Source organism: Halichoerus grypus, chromosome 11, assembly GCF_964656455.1.
Source record: "Halichoerus grypus chromosome 11, mHalGry1.hap1.1, whole genome shotgun sequence".
Taxonomy (NCBI): domain Eukaryota; kingdom Metazoa; phylum Chordata; class Mammalia; order Carnivora; family Phocidae; genus Halichoerus; species Halichoerus grypus.
Window position 1 is genome coordinate 6,505,661 of NC_135722.1, and position 15,836 is coordinate 6,521,496.

Consider the following 15,836-nt stretch of genomic DNA (forward strand, 5'->3'; position numbering starts at 1 on the left):
CCTCACCATTCATGGGCTCCCTAATGTGAGAGTCTCTTTTTCACCCTTCTCTACACCACTGGCTCCCTTCCCACTGTGGACGGTTATGGTCTGTTCTGCTCCCAAACCATGTCTTGATCCTCCCTATCTTCTTTGATGTGGCCTCTTCTCTATCTTTAGTTGTGAGTTTGTTCTGCCAGTCTTCATATTGTTTTCTGGGTTATTTACACTGATGTGTTATCTAGTTGTATCTGTGGGATGAAGTGAGCTTAGGGTCCTCCTACTCTGCCATCTTCCCAGCTGACCCTTGGGAAATAAGCCCTTCCCTTTTCTTGACTTCAGTTTCCTCATTTTACAATGAAGAGGTTAGACACAATGATCCTTGATTCTGAACTACACCCCAGAAGGAGGCATTTGGGAATTAGACCTGAGAAGGGGTCTGCTGGTGACATCATAAAGGGAGAATTCCATGAGAAGACTCAGGCTTTCCTAGAAGCTCCAGTGCCACCGGTTGGAAGGACAATTCAGGGAGGAGACTGTTGGGCCCACATCTTGAGATCTCCTCATTCCAGTGTTACCAGCATAGTCATGGATCAACCCTCATTGGCTGAAACAGCTCAAAATGAGGCAGACACCAATGATTTGGATGTGTTATCTCACCCTGGCTCACCAACCCCACATCACAGGCCAGGCCATAGTGGAGTCCACCGCCATCATGGGTACCATCACCACGGTGTGTCCCAGCACCATGGTGAGTCCCACCATCATGACATATCCCACCATCACAGTGAGTCCCACCATCATGGCGGGTCCCACCATCATGGAACATCCCATCATCACGGTGAGTCCCACCATCATGGTGAGTCCCACCATCATGGTGGATCTCACCACCTTGATGAATTCCAAGACTTTCATGACAATGCCCCCTCCCACCATTCCCCCCACTCCCACCATTCTCCCCACTCCCATCACTCCTACCACTCCCACCACCATGGTGAGGCCCACCATCATGGTAGAGCCCACCATCTCACATCCCTTGCCCTGGCCCCTTCTCATAGCACTATCTTCTCCCATCATTCTCTTGGTGAGGGCCCCTTTGATGGTGAGTACCACCATGGTAGCAGAAGACATCATGGTAGGCCCCATCACCACGGTGAGCCCTATCACCACGGGGGGTCCCACCACCACGGTGAGCCCTACCACCATGGCGGGTCCCACCACCACGGTGAGCCCTACCACCATGGGGGGTCCCACCACCACAGTGAGCCCTACCACCATGGGGGGCCCCACCACCACAGTGAGCCTTACCACCATAGTGGCTCCTACCACCATGGTGAGCCCTACCACCATGGTGGGTCTCACCACCATAGGGAACCCCACCACCATGGTGGGTCTCACCACCATGGTGAGGTTTCCCACCATAGTGGGCTCCATCACCAAGGTGAGCCTTACCACCATAAAGATTCCTACACGTATGGTGGCCCTCACAATCACAGTGAGGCCCATCACCATGGTAGGCACCATCATCATGAAGCCCACCACCACAGAGAGCCTCTTCATCATGGAGAGACCTTTTCCCACCATTCCTATGCGGACGCCTACCATGATCGCTCGATACCTCATTTCTATGATGACTACAGGAACCACAGTGAGCACTACCATGGCCACCACAGTGAACACCACCATGGCCACCATGGCGAGCACCACCATGGCCACCACAGCAAACACCACCATGGCCACCATAGTGAGCACCATCACAGGGAGCACCACCACGGCGAGCACCACCATAGTGTGCATCGTTATGATTATCTCCATGGTGATCACCGCTACAGGGAGTACCATCATGGTAGCTCCCAAGTCTTTGGCCCACACAAGTCTCACGGTGTGGCCGGAGCCTCCTTTGGCTCTTCCTTTTCTCATTCAGTAGGCCTCCAACCTAGCATGGTGCAGGCACAGCGCTCAGCCTTTAGCTTCACTCGTTCCCACAGTGCAGTGCGCTCACATGCATCCCAGGGGTCCAGCAAAGTCCATCCTCAGGATTCCTCCTCTAAAACTTCCTCGGAAAGCTGGGCAGAAGAAGATGAGCAATTTCAGAAGCGCAAAAGTGAGTCTCTCTACCCCCACCCCCAACTCACACAGCCTGGCCCAGATTCCAGGCCTGACTTGGGCCCTGCACTGACCTTCCACAGATCATGAGGCATGACTCTCAGCTGCGTGCATATTCCATTGGCTATTCACTCACCTGACTGCTCACCATCCAATCTTCTATTCCTTAAATGATGTACCTCTTCAGGCCATTAGTAGTTTGTTCATCCAGTCACTGCTGTGCCTATATGCATTCACTTCTCAAACATTTCTTCTTGTCTAATATGGGTCCCTGGTCCGCCTGGACCCTGGAAGCACAGAGAAAACAAATCCTGCCCTTGAGGGGCTCCAAGACTGGGGGGTGGTCACTTAAACAACCAATCCTAGACCACCCAGTGATGGTGGCCTATCCTCCATATCAGGACAGTTACCACTGTAGATTGTATTTGTCCACATTTCCCCCACTAAACTGTGAGCATCTTGACAGACATCCAGTGTCTGAAAGAAGGCCTTGTTTAAGGGCAGGAAGGGACCTTGGCTATTAAAGCACAATCCCCCAAGCTTGGCCCCAAGTGGTTCAGTAAACAGAGTAACAGTCTCACAAACAAGCAGAGAGGGATAGGTACCTAACTGGATGGGAGTAGGGAAGGCAGCCAAAAGGAGGTGATGTTTCAGCAGAATCTCAGAGGGAGAGGGAGAGTTCACCAAGAGGATGGGGTAGTGTGGAAAATGGGGTTTTCCATGCATAAGTCGCCACGTGGGTAAAGAAAGGCCTGGAGGTATAGAATCATGAGCCCACAAGATGCACTTGAGCAGACCACAAATCCCAAACAAGTTGGCATCTGCCATGGAAGGGGCAGCAGGAGTCCAGTAGCCCCAGGATCCAGGGTAGCCCCAGGATCAGCACAAGATAGCATAGAGGCACTTCAGTGAGTGAATGGTAGGCAAACAGGTAGGCATGAAGATGAACCCCAACTTAGTCTGGGAGGATGCCTGGGATCCCCATGCTACCTTCCACACGGACTTGACTCTCTGTTCCCCTTACAGCCACCAGAGCTCAGCGGGCCCACAAGAGGCTGCACACTGTGAACCTCTTCTATAGGTTGTGGGAAAAATTAAGCTACCTCATTAAGGGCCTCCGGAGAATGCTTAGGAACCTGACTCAGTCCCTGCCCTTTGAAGCCTTCATCTTCCTCGTTGTCTGCCTCAACACTACCATGCTTGTGGCACAGACCTTCGCTGAAGTTGAGATCCGGGGTGGTAAGAGCTGGGGAGCCCCTTTCTTTTCTTAAAAAAAAAAAAAATGTTCTTTATTTATTCATGAGAAACAGAGAGGAGGCAGAGGCAGAGAGAAAGGGAGAAGCAGGCTCCCCGCAGAGCGGGGACCTCGATGCGGGACTCAATCCCAGGACCCTAGGATGGCGACCTGAGCCAAAGGCAGCCACTCAGCTGACTGAGCCACCCAGGCGCCCCTGAGGAGCCACTTTCACATGGAGAAAGCCATAGATCTTGTTCTAGGCCTCTTGTGGGCCTGATCTAGTGCCGGGTGGCTTATGTAACTTAGTTCATTTCATCCTTACCCCTGGGAGGTAGACAACATTGACCAGTGTTAAAGATGAGGCTCAGAGATCTTGCTGAGGTCAACCAGCCAGCCAGAGACACAAGAGCCTGCTAAACTGGAGAATGTGCTGTTTGTAATATCGCCACCAGGTGGCGCATCGACCCTAATGTGGGGCAGCGAGAGGGAACCCCGGTCGCCTAGAAGGGCCAGGACACTGGAGGGGTGAGAGTGGAAAACCGGGGAAGGCGGCCCCTGAGACCCTTGGCAGCAGAGTGAGAGAAAGGCCTGCCACCGCGTAAATAAACGAAGCAGAGCATAAGATTGGCCGCATTCTTATTCTGTATTAAGGGAAGCCAATGTTCATGAAAACGCTCTCAGGCCGGCTGGTACTGTTCCCAGACCAAAGTGGGTCTGCTGCTTGGTGAGTTCTATACAGACTACCCCAGGTGGAGCTGCCTCACAAGGTCATCTTTATTTGTAGAAATAAGGAGATCCAGGGGATTAATTTCTAAAGCTGTGACCTCCTCACTAGGGAAAGCAGGCTCCTTCTAGTAGGGCTTGGGATGAATATTCAGAGAGGGTTTTTAGCATGACAATGAGGCTGAGGCACTCTCTGATTCCGTGCCGGCCGTCTTCCTCAAATGTTTTTCTGTTCCAGCAGTTCCGCCCCGAGCTTCTAAACGGTAAGATTGACAGTTAGGCAGAAGCTGCTAGAAGCTCCCTGAGGTCAGGAGGTCAGGCCAAGTGACAGTATTATCACTGTTTTATGGACAAGAAAACTGAGGCACAGAGCAGTTAAGACACACAACCCTTAGGGCAGAACCGGGTCCTCCCTAACTGGGACTGTGTGTGAGGTCCAGAGGGAAGGAGGAGAGAGGGGCCAGGGTTGCTGCCGAGGGCTGTGAGTGAGCCCCTGGTGTCCCTGCAGAGTGGTTCTTCATGGCCTTGGACTCCATTTTCCTCTGCATCTACGTGGTGGAAGCTGCGCTCAAGATCACTGCTCTGGGCTTCAAGTATTTTTCTGACTCCTGGAACAATCTGGGTGGGTGGGGATGGGTGTGTGTGGGGGGGTAGCCACTGGACTGCTAGCGGAGGCTGGGGACAAAAAGGGGCACTGGCAGGGAGTGCTGGTGTTGAGGGGACTGCAGGTCTGGGTGATGAGGCACCTGGGCAGGAGCCCGTGACTCCCAGCCCCCTGTGCCCTCAGACTTCTTCATCATGATCATGGCTATGCTGGACTTCATGCTCTTACAGTACAACTCCTCCTCCTTCGTCTACCACCAAAGCGTCTTCCGGATCTTCAAGGTTTTCAAGAGCTTGCGGGCCCTGCGGGCCATCCGGGTCCTCCGGAGGCTCAGGTCAGCTGGGCCGCGGCTGCCCACCCCACCCTGTAGGAAGGGGTACAGGGGCCTGGGCTCCCAGGGAATCTGCTGTGACCTGTTCAAGGGATGGGGGACGAAGAGGCTGTGGACTCCAGCCCACTTCTGATTAGCCTCCTGCCGTCTGCTGGGATCAATCATTTTCCAGAGAGGGCTGAGCTCTCCCAAACCTCTAGCAAAGCAGTGCCCCCCCGTCAGTGGTGTCAGTCCTGGCTGCTGGGCACAGATCCCCACCCCTGCTGACTCAGCCTCTCCACAGCTTCTTGACCAGCCTCCAGGAAGTGACCGGGACTCTGGCGCGGTCCTTGCCGTCCATCACCGCCATCCTCATCCTCATGTCTACCTGCCTCTGTATCCTGTGCTGTGGGGGCTGGGGTCTGCCTGAGGTGCTGTGATGGGCGGGTTTGTAGTGGCCAGAGCGGGGTTGGAGAATGGGACTCTGCGAGCCTGGTTTGGCCCTGAACAGCCAGTCCTCTTCTCTGTGGTGCTCCGGGCTCTGTTCCGTCATTCTGACCCCAAGCGCTTCCAGAGCATCCTCTCCACCATCTTCACCCTCTTCACCATGCTCACCCTGGATGACTGGTCCCTCATCTACCTGGACAGCCGGGCCCAGGGTGGGACAGGACCCAGGCGGGGTGGAAGGCAGGGGCTTGGCTGGGTGGGCAGACCCCGAGGGCTCAGTTACCCCATCTGCAAAGTGGGGCATCTGATCCTTGCTGGCAGGGGTGTGGCGAGGGTGGGCAAGGAACTCCCAGCTCAAACGACACCCTCTCTCCTAGGCGCCTGGTACATCATCCCCATTCTCATGATTTACATCATCATCCAATACTTCATCTTCCTCAAGTGAGGACCCCATCCCTACTTGGCTCCCCAGCTTCACCGCCACCCCCACCTAATCTTGGGGCACCCCTCCCCAGCCCTCTCCCCTTGGTCATGCCACAATGAACCCAGAGGAGGGTGCAGGGCCTCTCCTACAGCCTCCTCCTGGAGAGTACCCCACTATCCACCCCCACCACCCCCAGCCTGGTGATTGCTGTCCTGGTGGATAACTTCCAGATGGCTCTGCTCAAGGGCCTGGAGAAAGTAAAGCAGGAGGTACTGAGTGGGGTGGGGCAGGCGGACCTGGGAGGGAACCATGAAGGGGTGGGCGCAGAGGCTGGGGGGAAGGGAGGAGGGTGCTCCAGGAAAGGGCAGACAGGGAGGGGACTCGGGCAGGACAAAAGCCTCTTCTTCCCAGAGGGCCGCGCGGATCCATGAGAAGCTACTGGATGACTCACTGACCGAACTCAGCAAATCAGGTACTGGCCCTCCTTCCGCAGTTGGACACACAATTCCAGGTCCAGTGGCAGAGTTTGAGAATCTGAGACTCAGGAGGACTTTCAGAGCTTAGAACTTTGGTCCAGGGCGCCTGGGTGGCTCAGTTGGTTAAGCGGCTGCCTTCGGCTCAGGTCATGAGCCCAGGGTCCTGGGATCAAGCCCCGCGTGAGGCTCCCTGCTCAGCGGAGAGCCTGCTTCTCCCTCTCCCTCTGCCTGCCTCTCTGCCTACTTGTGCGCTCTCTCTCTCTCTCTGTCAAATAAATAAATAAAATCTTAAAAAAAAAAAAAAGAACTTTGGTCCGAAGAACTCTAAGATAATCTTCTGAAAAGCAATTAAACTGATCGTCAATTCCTGAAAGCCCCGTTTGTGAAATGACTAATTAGCCAAATTATGATTCACTAAATGCTCATTTCTTCTAATAACTTACAAAGGTTAGAGCACTTGGTTTTACATGGGATGGTTTTGACTGCCTTGGAGGCTTTCGTCAAGGTATTGCACACACTTGTCCAGAGTCACTCAAAGTGGATTGAGAGTCATTAAAAATCAAGTTTCCTGGACATGTTCATTTTCATAAACTTGACTTTCTGAATGAATTGATTTTGAGACAGTTGGTTTGCTTCCTGCTTAAAGATCTTCAGAACTTTAGATAATCTGAGCTCTAAGGATCCCACTCTTAGGCTCATCGACACTAGAGGATTAAGGGTCCCAAAGGGTCACCAGGTCCCTCACCTGCCCCTTCGATCAGGGAAAGACAGTGCAAAAAAGCTGAAGCAAAAAGAGGAATTAATTGGCAGAAATTACTTAGCAAATTGAGGGTGTGTGGTTTTCAGGAATGGCTAGATCCAGGACTTGAATACTGGTTAGGATTTGGTCTCTTTCCATCTCTCTGCTCTGTGTCCTCCGCATGGTTTTGTGCTTAGGGTGGCTCTTCCCTTGCGGTGGGAAATCCTCACAGGTTAGCCGTTCCTATCATGCCAAGCAGAGACTTCCTCTTCTTCCTGTAGTTATAGCAAAGTCCCGGATATGTGTCTTCTTTGCTTTGATCACCTATTTTGGAACCAATCACAATAGCCAAAAGAATAGGCTGTTCTGATTAGCCAGGCCTGAGTCACATGTCTTTGGAGGTGGGCGGTGGGGTCAGCCCCCTGCTAGACAAGGTGGACCCAAAAGGGACAGGAGTGGTTCCTCGGGAAAACTGGGGGATTTTTACCAGAGGGAAAGACAAACAAACAAACAAATCTGATACACACACCACGCCCAGAGAAGCCATCTCTTTGGGGGCATCATGGGCAAAAACTCTTTTAGCCCCTCTGAATTACCTCCATGACACATGGGGTGTGTTCTACCTCCTCTCAATCTGGGCATCTTTTTTACTGTCCCCTTTTTTACATCCAGACCCTGAAGAGGTGGTGAGTGAACACACCAAACAGAAGCAGCTCATCGAGAAAAAATTTGGGACCATGACTGAGAAGTAAGGAGATGCAAAGGGAGGGGAGGCCCCAAGTCTAAGGGGAGGGGTCTGGGGTCTTGCCCATGGGCTGACAGGGCAAGGGACATTGCCCACCTCTCTGGAAGGGGGTGGGGCGCCAAGGCCCATGTAGAGCCTATGGGTGGGACGTGGAGACCATGAGTGGCTTCTGCTCCCCCTGAGCCAGCTTGCACCACCAGGAGAGTCCCACCAGCAGTGCTTACTGGGCCATGAGAGCCCCTCTGAGGCTGAGGGCAAAGGCAGGGCAGCAGGGAGTCTGCTCATCTGTTTACTCAGGAAGCATCCCTGACCCTTGCTCTGGGTCAGGCCCTGTGAGTTCTTCAGGACACAGACTAGCCCGTGCCCATGAGAGCCCAATTGCCAATGACCTGTGCTGGGCCATGAGGGTGCTGGACTTCGGCTAGGTGGAGGGGTGAAGAGGGAGCGTCAAGGAACAGCTTGGGTAAAGGCCTGGGAGGCAGATGGTCAACATCCCATTCCCGTTGAAGCGATTGGCCAGCTGGGCCAGGACAGCTGGGGACTTGTGGCTGTGCTCATGGCTGGGGGACCTTGGCACAGACTTCCTGCTTCCTGGTTCTCAGGCCTGGCTCCTCAGAGAGCCTTCCCTCTGAAAGCTGGGCCCCGCTGCACCTCATCCAGACTGGCTCCAAACCAGCAGACAGGGCAGTCCGACTACTGGCAGCCTCCAGCCCCTCCTCACCCGCCGTCCAAGTTCAAGCCCCAAAGGCCCTCTGTGACCCAGCCTTTGCCAACCTCCCTCATTTCCTTGGCTACTTTCTTGCTGTCCCCGCACTGTTTCCCAAGCATAGCACATACTTCTCCACCTCAGGGCCTTTGTCCACACTGTTTTCTCTGCCTGGAATGTTCTCTGGCTGCCAATGGCAGACTCAAGTGACCAAGATTTGGGAGAGCTGAGTTCCAATCCTGCTCGCTTCACGTCCTGGCCCTCCCGTCCCACCCCACCCCCGTTCCAGCAACTTGGCCACTGGCCTAGTGGGCCCTTGGCACCTCGGTAACACTTTCTATGGGGGTTTCTGGGCCTCCAGACTCTTCCCCATTGGTTCACCTCCACTATGAGTGCCCTTTGTTTTTGTTTGGTGTTGTTTTTGTTGTTGTTTATTTTAATCTTTCCTTTCTTCTATTCTTTTTATTTATTTAGAGAGTGGTCTTTGTTAAAAGCAGCTTGGGCTTTTCCTTCCTCATCAGACTTTACATCTCCAATTCACCCACTCTCTACGGCCTCCTTCCCTGAGGCCTGCCCTGGCCCCCAGTACACTCCAGCTCTTCTGGAGTAGCGGACCAGGAACCTTGCCCAAGCCTGGCAAAGCTTCTCGTGTCTTTCCAACTCGGCTCAATGACACTTGCTCTGGAAGTCTTTTCTGATCCCCAGGACTGGACCCTCAGCACTCTGGTTTACTCTTCTCGCAAGCGTAAACACTCTGCCACAGGCGAAGCTTCCTAAGGGCAAGGACTGTTTCTTGTTAACGTCTGTGTCCTCGGAGCGCCTGGCAGTGTTCATTGATTTTAATGTCACTTGATGGATGGATTTATAAAATGGGCAGGTGATGAGGGAGTTAACAGATGGGTAGTGGGCTGGGTGAATGGTTGGGGGGGGCGGTTAGGTGGATGGCTGACTGCACAACATGGTGAAGGGGTGGGTGGGGGGGTCCAGGGAAGAGCAGGTAGATGGAGGGATAAGGGTGGTCAGATGAGTGAGTGAATGGCTAGATTGGTGGGCGGATGAATGGGTAAGTGGGTGAGTGGGTGCACAGAGAGGTATGGGGTAGTTGGAGGGGCCACCAGAGGGGTGGACAGAAGGATGGAGGGATGGATAACTGGGAGGGTAAACAGCAGGTAGAACCCTCTCTGGCACCGGCACAAATGGGGGCTTTTTATTTGTGGAAAGGAGATACGGCATGAAAGGCCCCACTCAGAAAAACTGTAATGGGGGGCTGGCGGGAGGCCGGTGAGAAGAGCTGGAGGGGGGGTTCTGGCAGCCCGGATGACCCTGCCAAGCAGGTCAGCTCAGGCTTGCCCCTTCCCTCCTCTACCCCCAAGGCAGCGGGAACTCCTTTTCCACTTCCTGCAGCTGGTGGCCGGCGTGGAGCATCATCAACAGAAATTCCGCTCCCAGGCGTCCGTTCTTGATGAGATTGTGGACGCTGCATTTGAGGTGCGCCAGGCAGGACCAGAGGAGAGAGGGGCCAGAGTGGGAAGACCCCAGAAGGCCAGGCATGGGAGGCTTGTGCCCAGAGGGCCCCGAACAGTCACATGGGCGTGGGGGAAAGCAGAGGCTGGCACTGGCTCGGTCACCCGCCCATCCCACCCCCACAGGCTGGAGAAGAGGACTTCAGGAAGTGACCCCTGGATGCAGAGAGACACGGGATGCGGATTGCAGCCTCTGGCAAGCTGCCCACTGCTGTGGGTCAAGACAAGTCCCCTGATCTGCTGGAATGATCATCGGGCCTGCAGGGCTGGGCCCTAACAGTTTTAAAACCCCAAATGGCTCTGTGTCCTCCCTGGCTAAGCCAAGGCACAGGGCAGGGGAACTGTGCACGCGCACGTGTGTGCACTGCTGGTGTGTGTGTGTGTGAGAGAGACAGAGGGAGTGTTGTGTGTGAAAGGCGCTCTTCCTGGTCCTCTCCAGGGCCCGCATTCCAGCTCGGGCCCGCAGTGCATCGGCAGCGGCCAGAGCGGTGACTCAGAAAGGGGGCCAGGCTCAGGGCTGGAGGGGTGAGTGGGCAGTCACCTTGCTTTCGGGAGGAAGGTCCATCTGGCCCAGGAGTTGGGGAAAAAGAACCAACTATAATAGCCCCTAGTTGTCGGGGCCTAGAGGGCCAGTAGGCTCCAGAAATAGGGGCTCACAGCCCGGAACTTGGACCTACCAAGACCCTCGGAATCCAGTACAAGAGTGCCAACTCGATGGGGATAGCATGCACCCGGAAGTCAGAGGTCATTGCCGTATCCTGCCCTGCTTGGGGTCAGGCTAAAGAACCTCAGTGAGGGGAAGTAGGATGGAGGCTGCTCAAGTCCTCCTGGCCTCAGGCTGTTGGTGAGGGTGCAGGGAACATGAGTGGGGGTGTGGGAGTGGGGGTGTGTTGGGGGGGGAAATGGATGAGCCTCTGTTAGAGGAAAGCAGGGAATGAGCCTAATGGTCAAGCCCCACCCTACCTGGCCTAAGGCTTAGTGAGTTCCCCTACTTTCAGCCTGAACCTGGGCAAAATGCCCAGAGCCCCTGTCCCCACAGCTGGGGGGTGGAGGTGAGGCTCTGCCCCAGGTCCCCAAGTGCCTGGGTCCAGGCAGGGTGCTGGAGACCTGGGGGCTTCCGGACCAGAGTGGGGTGCTCCACTGTCCCCAGCAGCCACCTCATCTCTGGTTGAGTGAAGCCAGGGTGCAGTAGAGGCTGGAGGGGGTCAGGAGCAGGACTCCGGAGTGGGGACAGAGGGGTGACAGTCGTGCCAGTCTTCCCCCTACCTCCAGGCTGGCCCAGGACCTGGGGAGAGACTGTGCCGAGGAAATGGCTTCTGGGATCGGGGCACAGATTCCGGGGGTGGAGAAGCCACCTGGCAGGTATCTGCGGGCCTCACCTCACCCACTACCTCACACGTTCATTCAACAAGCATTTCCTGCCGCTTCCCTATGCCAGCTCCAGGCTGGAGGCTTGTGCTGGGTGGCCCGCGGGGGCCCTTCCAAGCCACGGCCACACTGCCCGGCCCTGGGCTGCCTGAGCTGCCGCATCTAACGGGTGGGGACAGAAGCAGGGCTGAACTTTCCCCTGCAGCCCTCGCTCCTGTCCAGCTCAGCCCCTTGGCTCCGCAGACCTCCTCGTGCCAGTCGCCTCGCTAGTGTCCACCCCCGCCCCCCATCCCTACCCCAGTACGGCCTCTGAGAGCAGAGGCCTGGGCCTGGGACCGGGGGCTGTTCCTCAGTAGGTCCCAGCTCGCAGGTGTGGGTGTGTGTTGGTGCATCTGAGGCCCAGCTCTGGGTGGGGCGTGTGGGTCTCCCGGGCTGTGTGCGTGGAGGTCTGTATACATCTCCAGGTTGTTTGGGGTGGAGGGGGTTGCTTCAGTGCGTGTGTTTCTGGGTGGCCAGGCTGTGTGTGTGATTTTCTGGATATGTATATGGTATCTGGGAGCATCCAAGTGTGTGCTGTGGTTTCAGTGTATGTGTGTGGTGTGTTGAGAGTTCTGTGTGTGTGTGTGTGTGGATAGTGAGTATGATTTGCAGCCACAAATTCAGTTGTGCAAAAAATGTTGCAGTTCTGTTTTCTTCAAATGACGTTTCATTTGTGAAATGAAATCACATCTGCCCTCTCATCCCTCCTGTGGGCAGATTTGACCCTGGTCTCCTTTGGGCTTCCTGTCCAGCCCCTTCCAGGGGTCTTGCCTGGGGCAAAGCACTGGGGACCCCCTCTGGCCTATGGCCCATGGCCTGTACTTGAAAGCCACTGTCCCAGCCCTATGGCCTATGGGGGCCCTGGCATCGCTGGCCCGCGGGCGGGTATAGGAACCGCACAGGTTGGGAGCTCAGCCGGCTGAACCCAGCCTGTGCCACCCTGGGTCGTCCTGGGAGCTCCGGCACCCCTCAGAGTATTCCCTGACTCCTGCCCCTGCTCAGTCTTGGGGCATCATCCCTCTCCTGTGAGTTTGTCTCCCACCCCTTAACTCTGAGAATAGTGAGAGTCCTTGGAGGTTTGATTGTCTGTGTCTGTGACGCTGAGGTGTTTGGAGAACTCCACATTTGGGGACTGAACCTTGCGCCCTCACACTGTGTGGGCTGAGACAACAGAAGCTCAACTGGGGGTGGTATGGGCTGTCTTTGGCCTGGGAAGGGGTGCTGCCACAAGTGGGCATGGGAGATGGAGGAGGGAGTGGGGGCAGGAGGAGGAGAGCACTCGGGAGAGTCCAATGCGAGAAGCAGTGCCAGCAGTTTATTGTGACAGATACGCCCATGGACCTGAAGTGCCTTCCCACGAAGCGCCTGCTCCCTCCAGCTCCCATGCCCAAAGGGGTCTACGGTATGGTCACGCAGTTATGCTTCAGAAGCTGGGAGGAATGCTCCCAGGGGACCACTAGGATCTCGAAGTCACAGCGCAGCTTCTGCAGGGAGAGCAGGGAGAGAAGGAGGGGTGAGGCTGGGTCCCAGGCCTGACTCCTCACAACTGCCACCCTCAGCCTGCGACACTCCACTCTGGGGTGCGAGAGGAACAGTCGCTGGGCCAAAGGGTCAATGAGTCAAATGGGCAGGACTAGATCCCAGATCTTTCTAGCCCAGTCCAGTGAGGAAGAAGCCCCAAGTCTCCTCCTCTCTGTACCCCACCCTGGCCTGGGGGCTGAATCATCCAGAAGACAGGGGCAGGTTCAGGCAGACATCAGCGCGGCCCGCCAGACGGGTTCAGGTGCTGGGAAGTGGGGTGCAGGGCCCTTACCTCCTCCTGCACTCCCGTGGCAAGGGGGCAGGTCGTGATATCGACGCGGTCTCCGGTGGCCACGTTCTTCCGACAGGCTGTGCTCCCCATCTCAACGGTCAGGTAGTACTTGACGCCGGCCACCAGCTGGGGATGGAGGGCAGGAGCGGGTCAGGAGTGTTGGAAGACCACCCTTGACCCACACCTCTCACCTCTCTCCACGTTCAGCACGGGGCCTGGGCCTCGCCTTGGCATTCCGACCCTGGATGGGGAAGTTCTGGTGGGGATCCCCGGGGAGAGGGGCAGAGGATTGGGCCACACAGGAAGCTGAGACCCAGGTGTGCACACGCCCTGAAGCCCACTGCCCCATCTCCCTCCCTCCCCTCTCCCCAGTCCACCCCCAGGGCAGGGGCTAGTGTGAGGCTAGCGAGTCCCCGTGTAAGTCAGGGCTAGACCCTAGTGAAATCTAGATATGTTGTCCCTAATACATTTTTTTTTTTAAAAGATTTTATTTATTTATTCATGAGAGACAGACAGAGAGAGAGAGAGAGAGAGGGAAAGAGAGAGGGAGGCAGAGGGAGGGGCAGGGACCCCGACAAGGGACTTGATCCCACGATGCTGGGATCATGACCTGAGCTGAAGGCAGATGCTTAACCACCTGAGCCACCCAGGGGCCCCTCCTAATACATTTTTGGCATTAATTCAGTTTAAAAAATACATCGTGTCGAAACGTCCTGAACGCTCTTGTGGCATCCCCTTGACCTGGCCACCCCCCGGCCGCCTCCCCGGCCTTGCCCCCGCCGGCCCGCCGCTGCCCCTGCCCCTGTCCCTGTCCCGCCGGCCCGGCCGCACCTGGCTCTGCGCCTTGAGGATGCTGGTGTCTCGGAAGTAGTACAGGCTGTTGCTGCCCATGTTGTAGCTGGCCACGGCCGCCCGCGCCGCCTTCTGCACCTGCGGGTCGCTGGGCGACAGGTTCGTGCGGCCTCCGATTAAGCGCTCCCCGGGGCGGGCGCGGGCGTCGCGGAGCAGCAGCAGGAGGCAGAGCGCGAGCAGGCCCAGGCCCAGCGCCCGAGACAGGCTGGGAGGCGCCATGGCTGTCAGTCGGGGCCCCGCGACGCGCGCTCCGCTTTTACCGGCTCCAGGCCCCGCCCGCCCGGCGCCCCCGCCCGCCCCGCGCCCCCGCTGCAGGGCCGCCGCCGGGGAGCTGGCGGAGCCTGGGAGGGCCGGGAGGCCGCCTCCCTTCTGCCCGAGTGGGCGGTGGAAGGCCCCAGCACACCTGTGTCCCGCGATGCTGCCCTGCGCTCCAGGGACACGCCCGGTTCGGTGAGGGAAAGGACAGTGACCGTCCCCAGCAAGGGCCCACCATTCAAACAGGTCAGGGAAGGCCCGACCGGTATGAAAGACCCAACAACTACTAGCGAACTGTTACTACTGCCACCATTTACTAGCTGTGTAACCTGGGAGAAATTACTTAATGGCTCACTGCCTCAGTCTCCCTCTCTGTAAAATGGGTTGCTGTGAGGACTCATCGGGTCAAGTGCTTGGAGAAGGCCTGGTCCTATAAAAACAGTAGGAAAGGAGCCCGGTGCGCTGAGCCGGGCGCTGTTTGACCCTCACAGCCAGAAATGGGAATTAGTAACGTTTCCACTTCCCGAAGAAAGAGGAAGAAACCAAAAGCAGAGGGGAGAACAAATTTGCCCAAGGACACCAGGTAGTAAATAGTAAATGATGACACTGGCTTTTGAGCCCAAGCAGACAACTCAAATCTGTGCTCTCAAACCAGACTGAGCCCACAGGACGAGGACGGCCAGGAAGTGGGGCGGAGCATCGTAGCGGCTCTCCCATTTACTGACTGGTGACTCCGACAAGTCCCTTGGCCTCCCAAGGTCTCACTGTCATCCTCTGAGGAAAGGGGACAACCCTCACCTGCTAAGGTTATTCTGACGTTAACGCCTGGGACTGGGCCACCCATAGGTGTTCAGTGCAGGCTGGAGGCAGCAACAAAATAGGGCGCTGAGGTTTTTTTTTGGAAAAATCTGGTTTAATAGACAGCACTGAAGTAGCTCCCACGAGAAGAGTCTGAATCTTGGTGGACTTCCTTATTCAGGTTTTAGAGTTCAGTGTAGCTTGTACTTTTAATCACATATTGCAGAGGGGAGGTGGGGCTTTTTGCCCTGGGACCCTGAGGCCTTGTCAGTGCTTAGGGCCTCCAAGGATCCTGCTTGGGGCTTGGAAGAGGTCGTGGTTTACAGCACCTGACAAACCGTTGGTAGCTATTATGATGATGGATGATGCATATTCTAAGCAGGCATAATTCCTGATGATGCATATTCTAAGCAGGCATAATTCCCGGCCTCTCCGAACCCCAGGACCAGGAAGGGCAGTGATTTCCTCTCAGGGAGACCCGGACCAGCTGCTCCCCACCCCCTCGGCCCAGCTGTGAAAACCAATCTGGGATTCCAAGGAAGAGTCACCAGTCGCGGGCTCAGGTGTCTGCCTTAAAGGGACAGACCCCAGTTTGTGGGAGAGCTGGCTCAAGTGTGGCTTAATGAGGAGGCCAAGGCCAGGCAGAAACCCAACCTCAGAGAACCCGGGAGGGCGTAAAGAGGCTCAGGACG

The 15,836-nt window shown here is 56.1% G+C and overlaps 2 protein-coding genes across 2 annotated transcripts; one reads left to right on the forward strand and one right to left on the reverse strand.

The window, feature by feature from the left end:
• Positions 1-1,183: 1,183 nt before the first annotated feature.
• CATSPER1 (cation channel sperm associated 1) lies at positions 1,184-10,381 on the forward strand. Its single transcript, XM_078059117.1, has 14 exons — positions 1,184-1,312; positions 1,390-1,529; positions 1,629-2,083; positions 3,112-3,324; positions 4,554-4,667; positions 4,833-4,983; positions 5,264-5,355; positions 5,475-5,618; positions 5,784-5,847; positions 6,027-6,099; positions 6,242-6,302; positions 7,718-7,793; positions 9,870-9,984; positions 10,146-10,381. The coding sequence occupies exons 1-14, from the start codon at positions 1,184-1,186 to the stop codon at positions 10,170-10,172; spliced, it is 1,854 nt and encodes a 617-aa protein (XP_077915243.1). The 3' UTR covers positions 10,173-10,381.
• Positions 10,382-12,719: 2,338 nt separating this feature from the next.
• CST6 (cystatin E/M) lies at positions 12,720-14,351 on the reverse strand. Its single transcript, XM_036121550.2, has 3 exons — positions 14,071-14,351; positions 13,240-13,365; positions 12,720-12,910 (listed from the first exon to the last, which is right to left on the reverse strand). The coding sequence occupies exons 1-3, from the start codon at positions 14,308-14,310 to the stop codon at positions 12,824-12,826; spliced, it is 453 nt and encodes a 150-aa protein (XP_035977443.1). The 5' UTR covers positions 14,311-14,351; the 3' UTR covers positions 12,720-12,823.
• Positions 14,352-15,836: the final 1,485 nt, after the last annotated feature.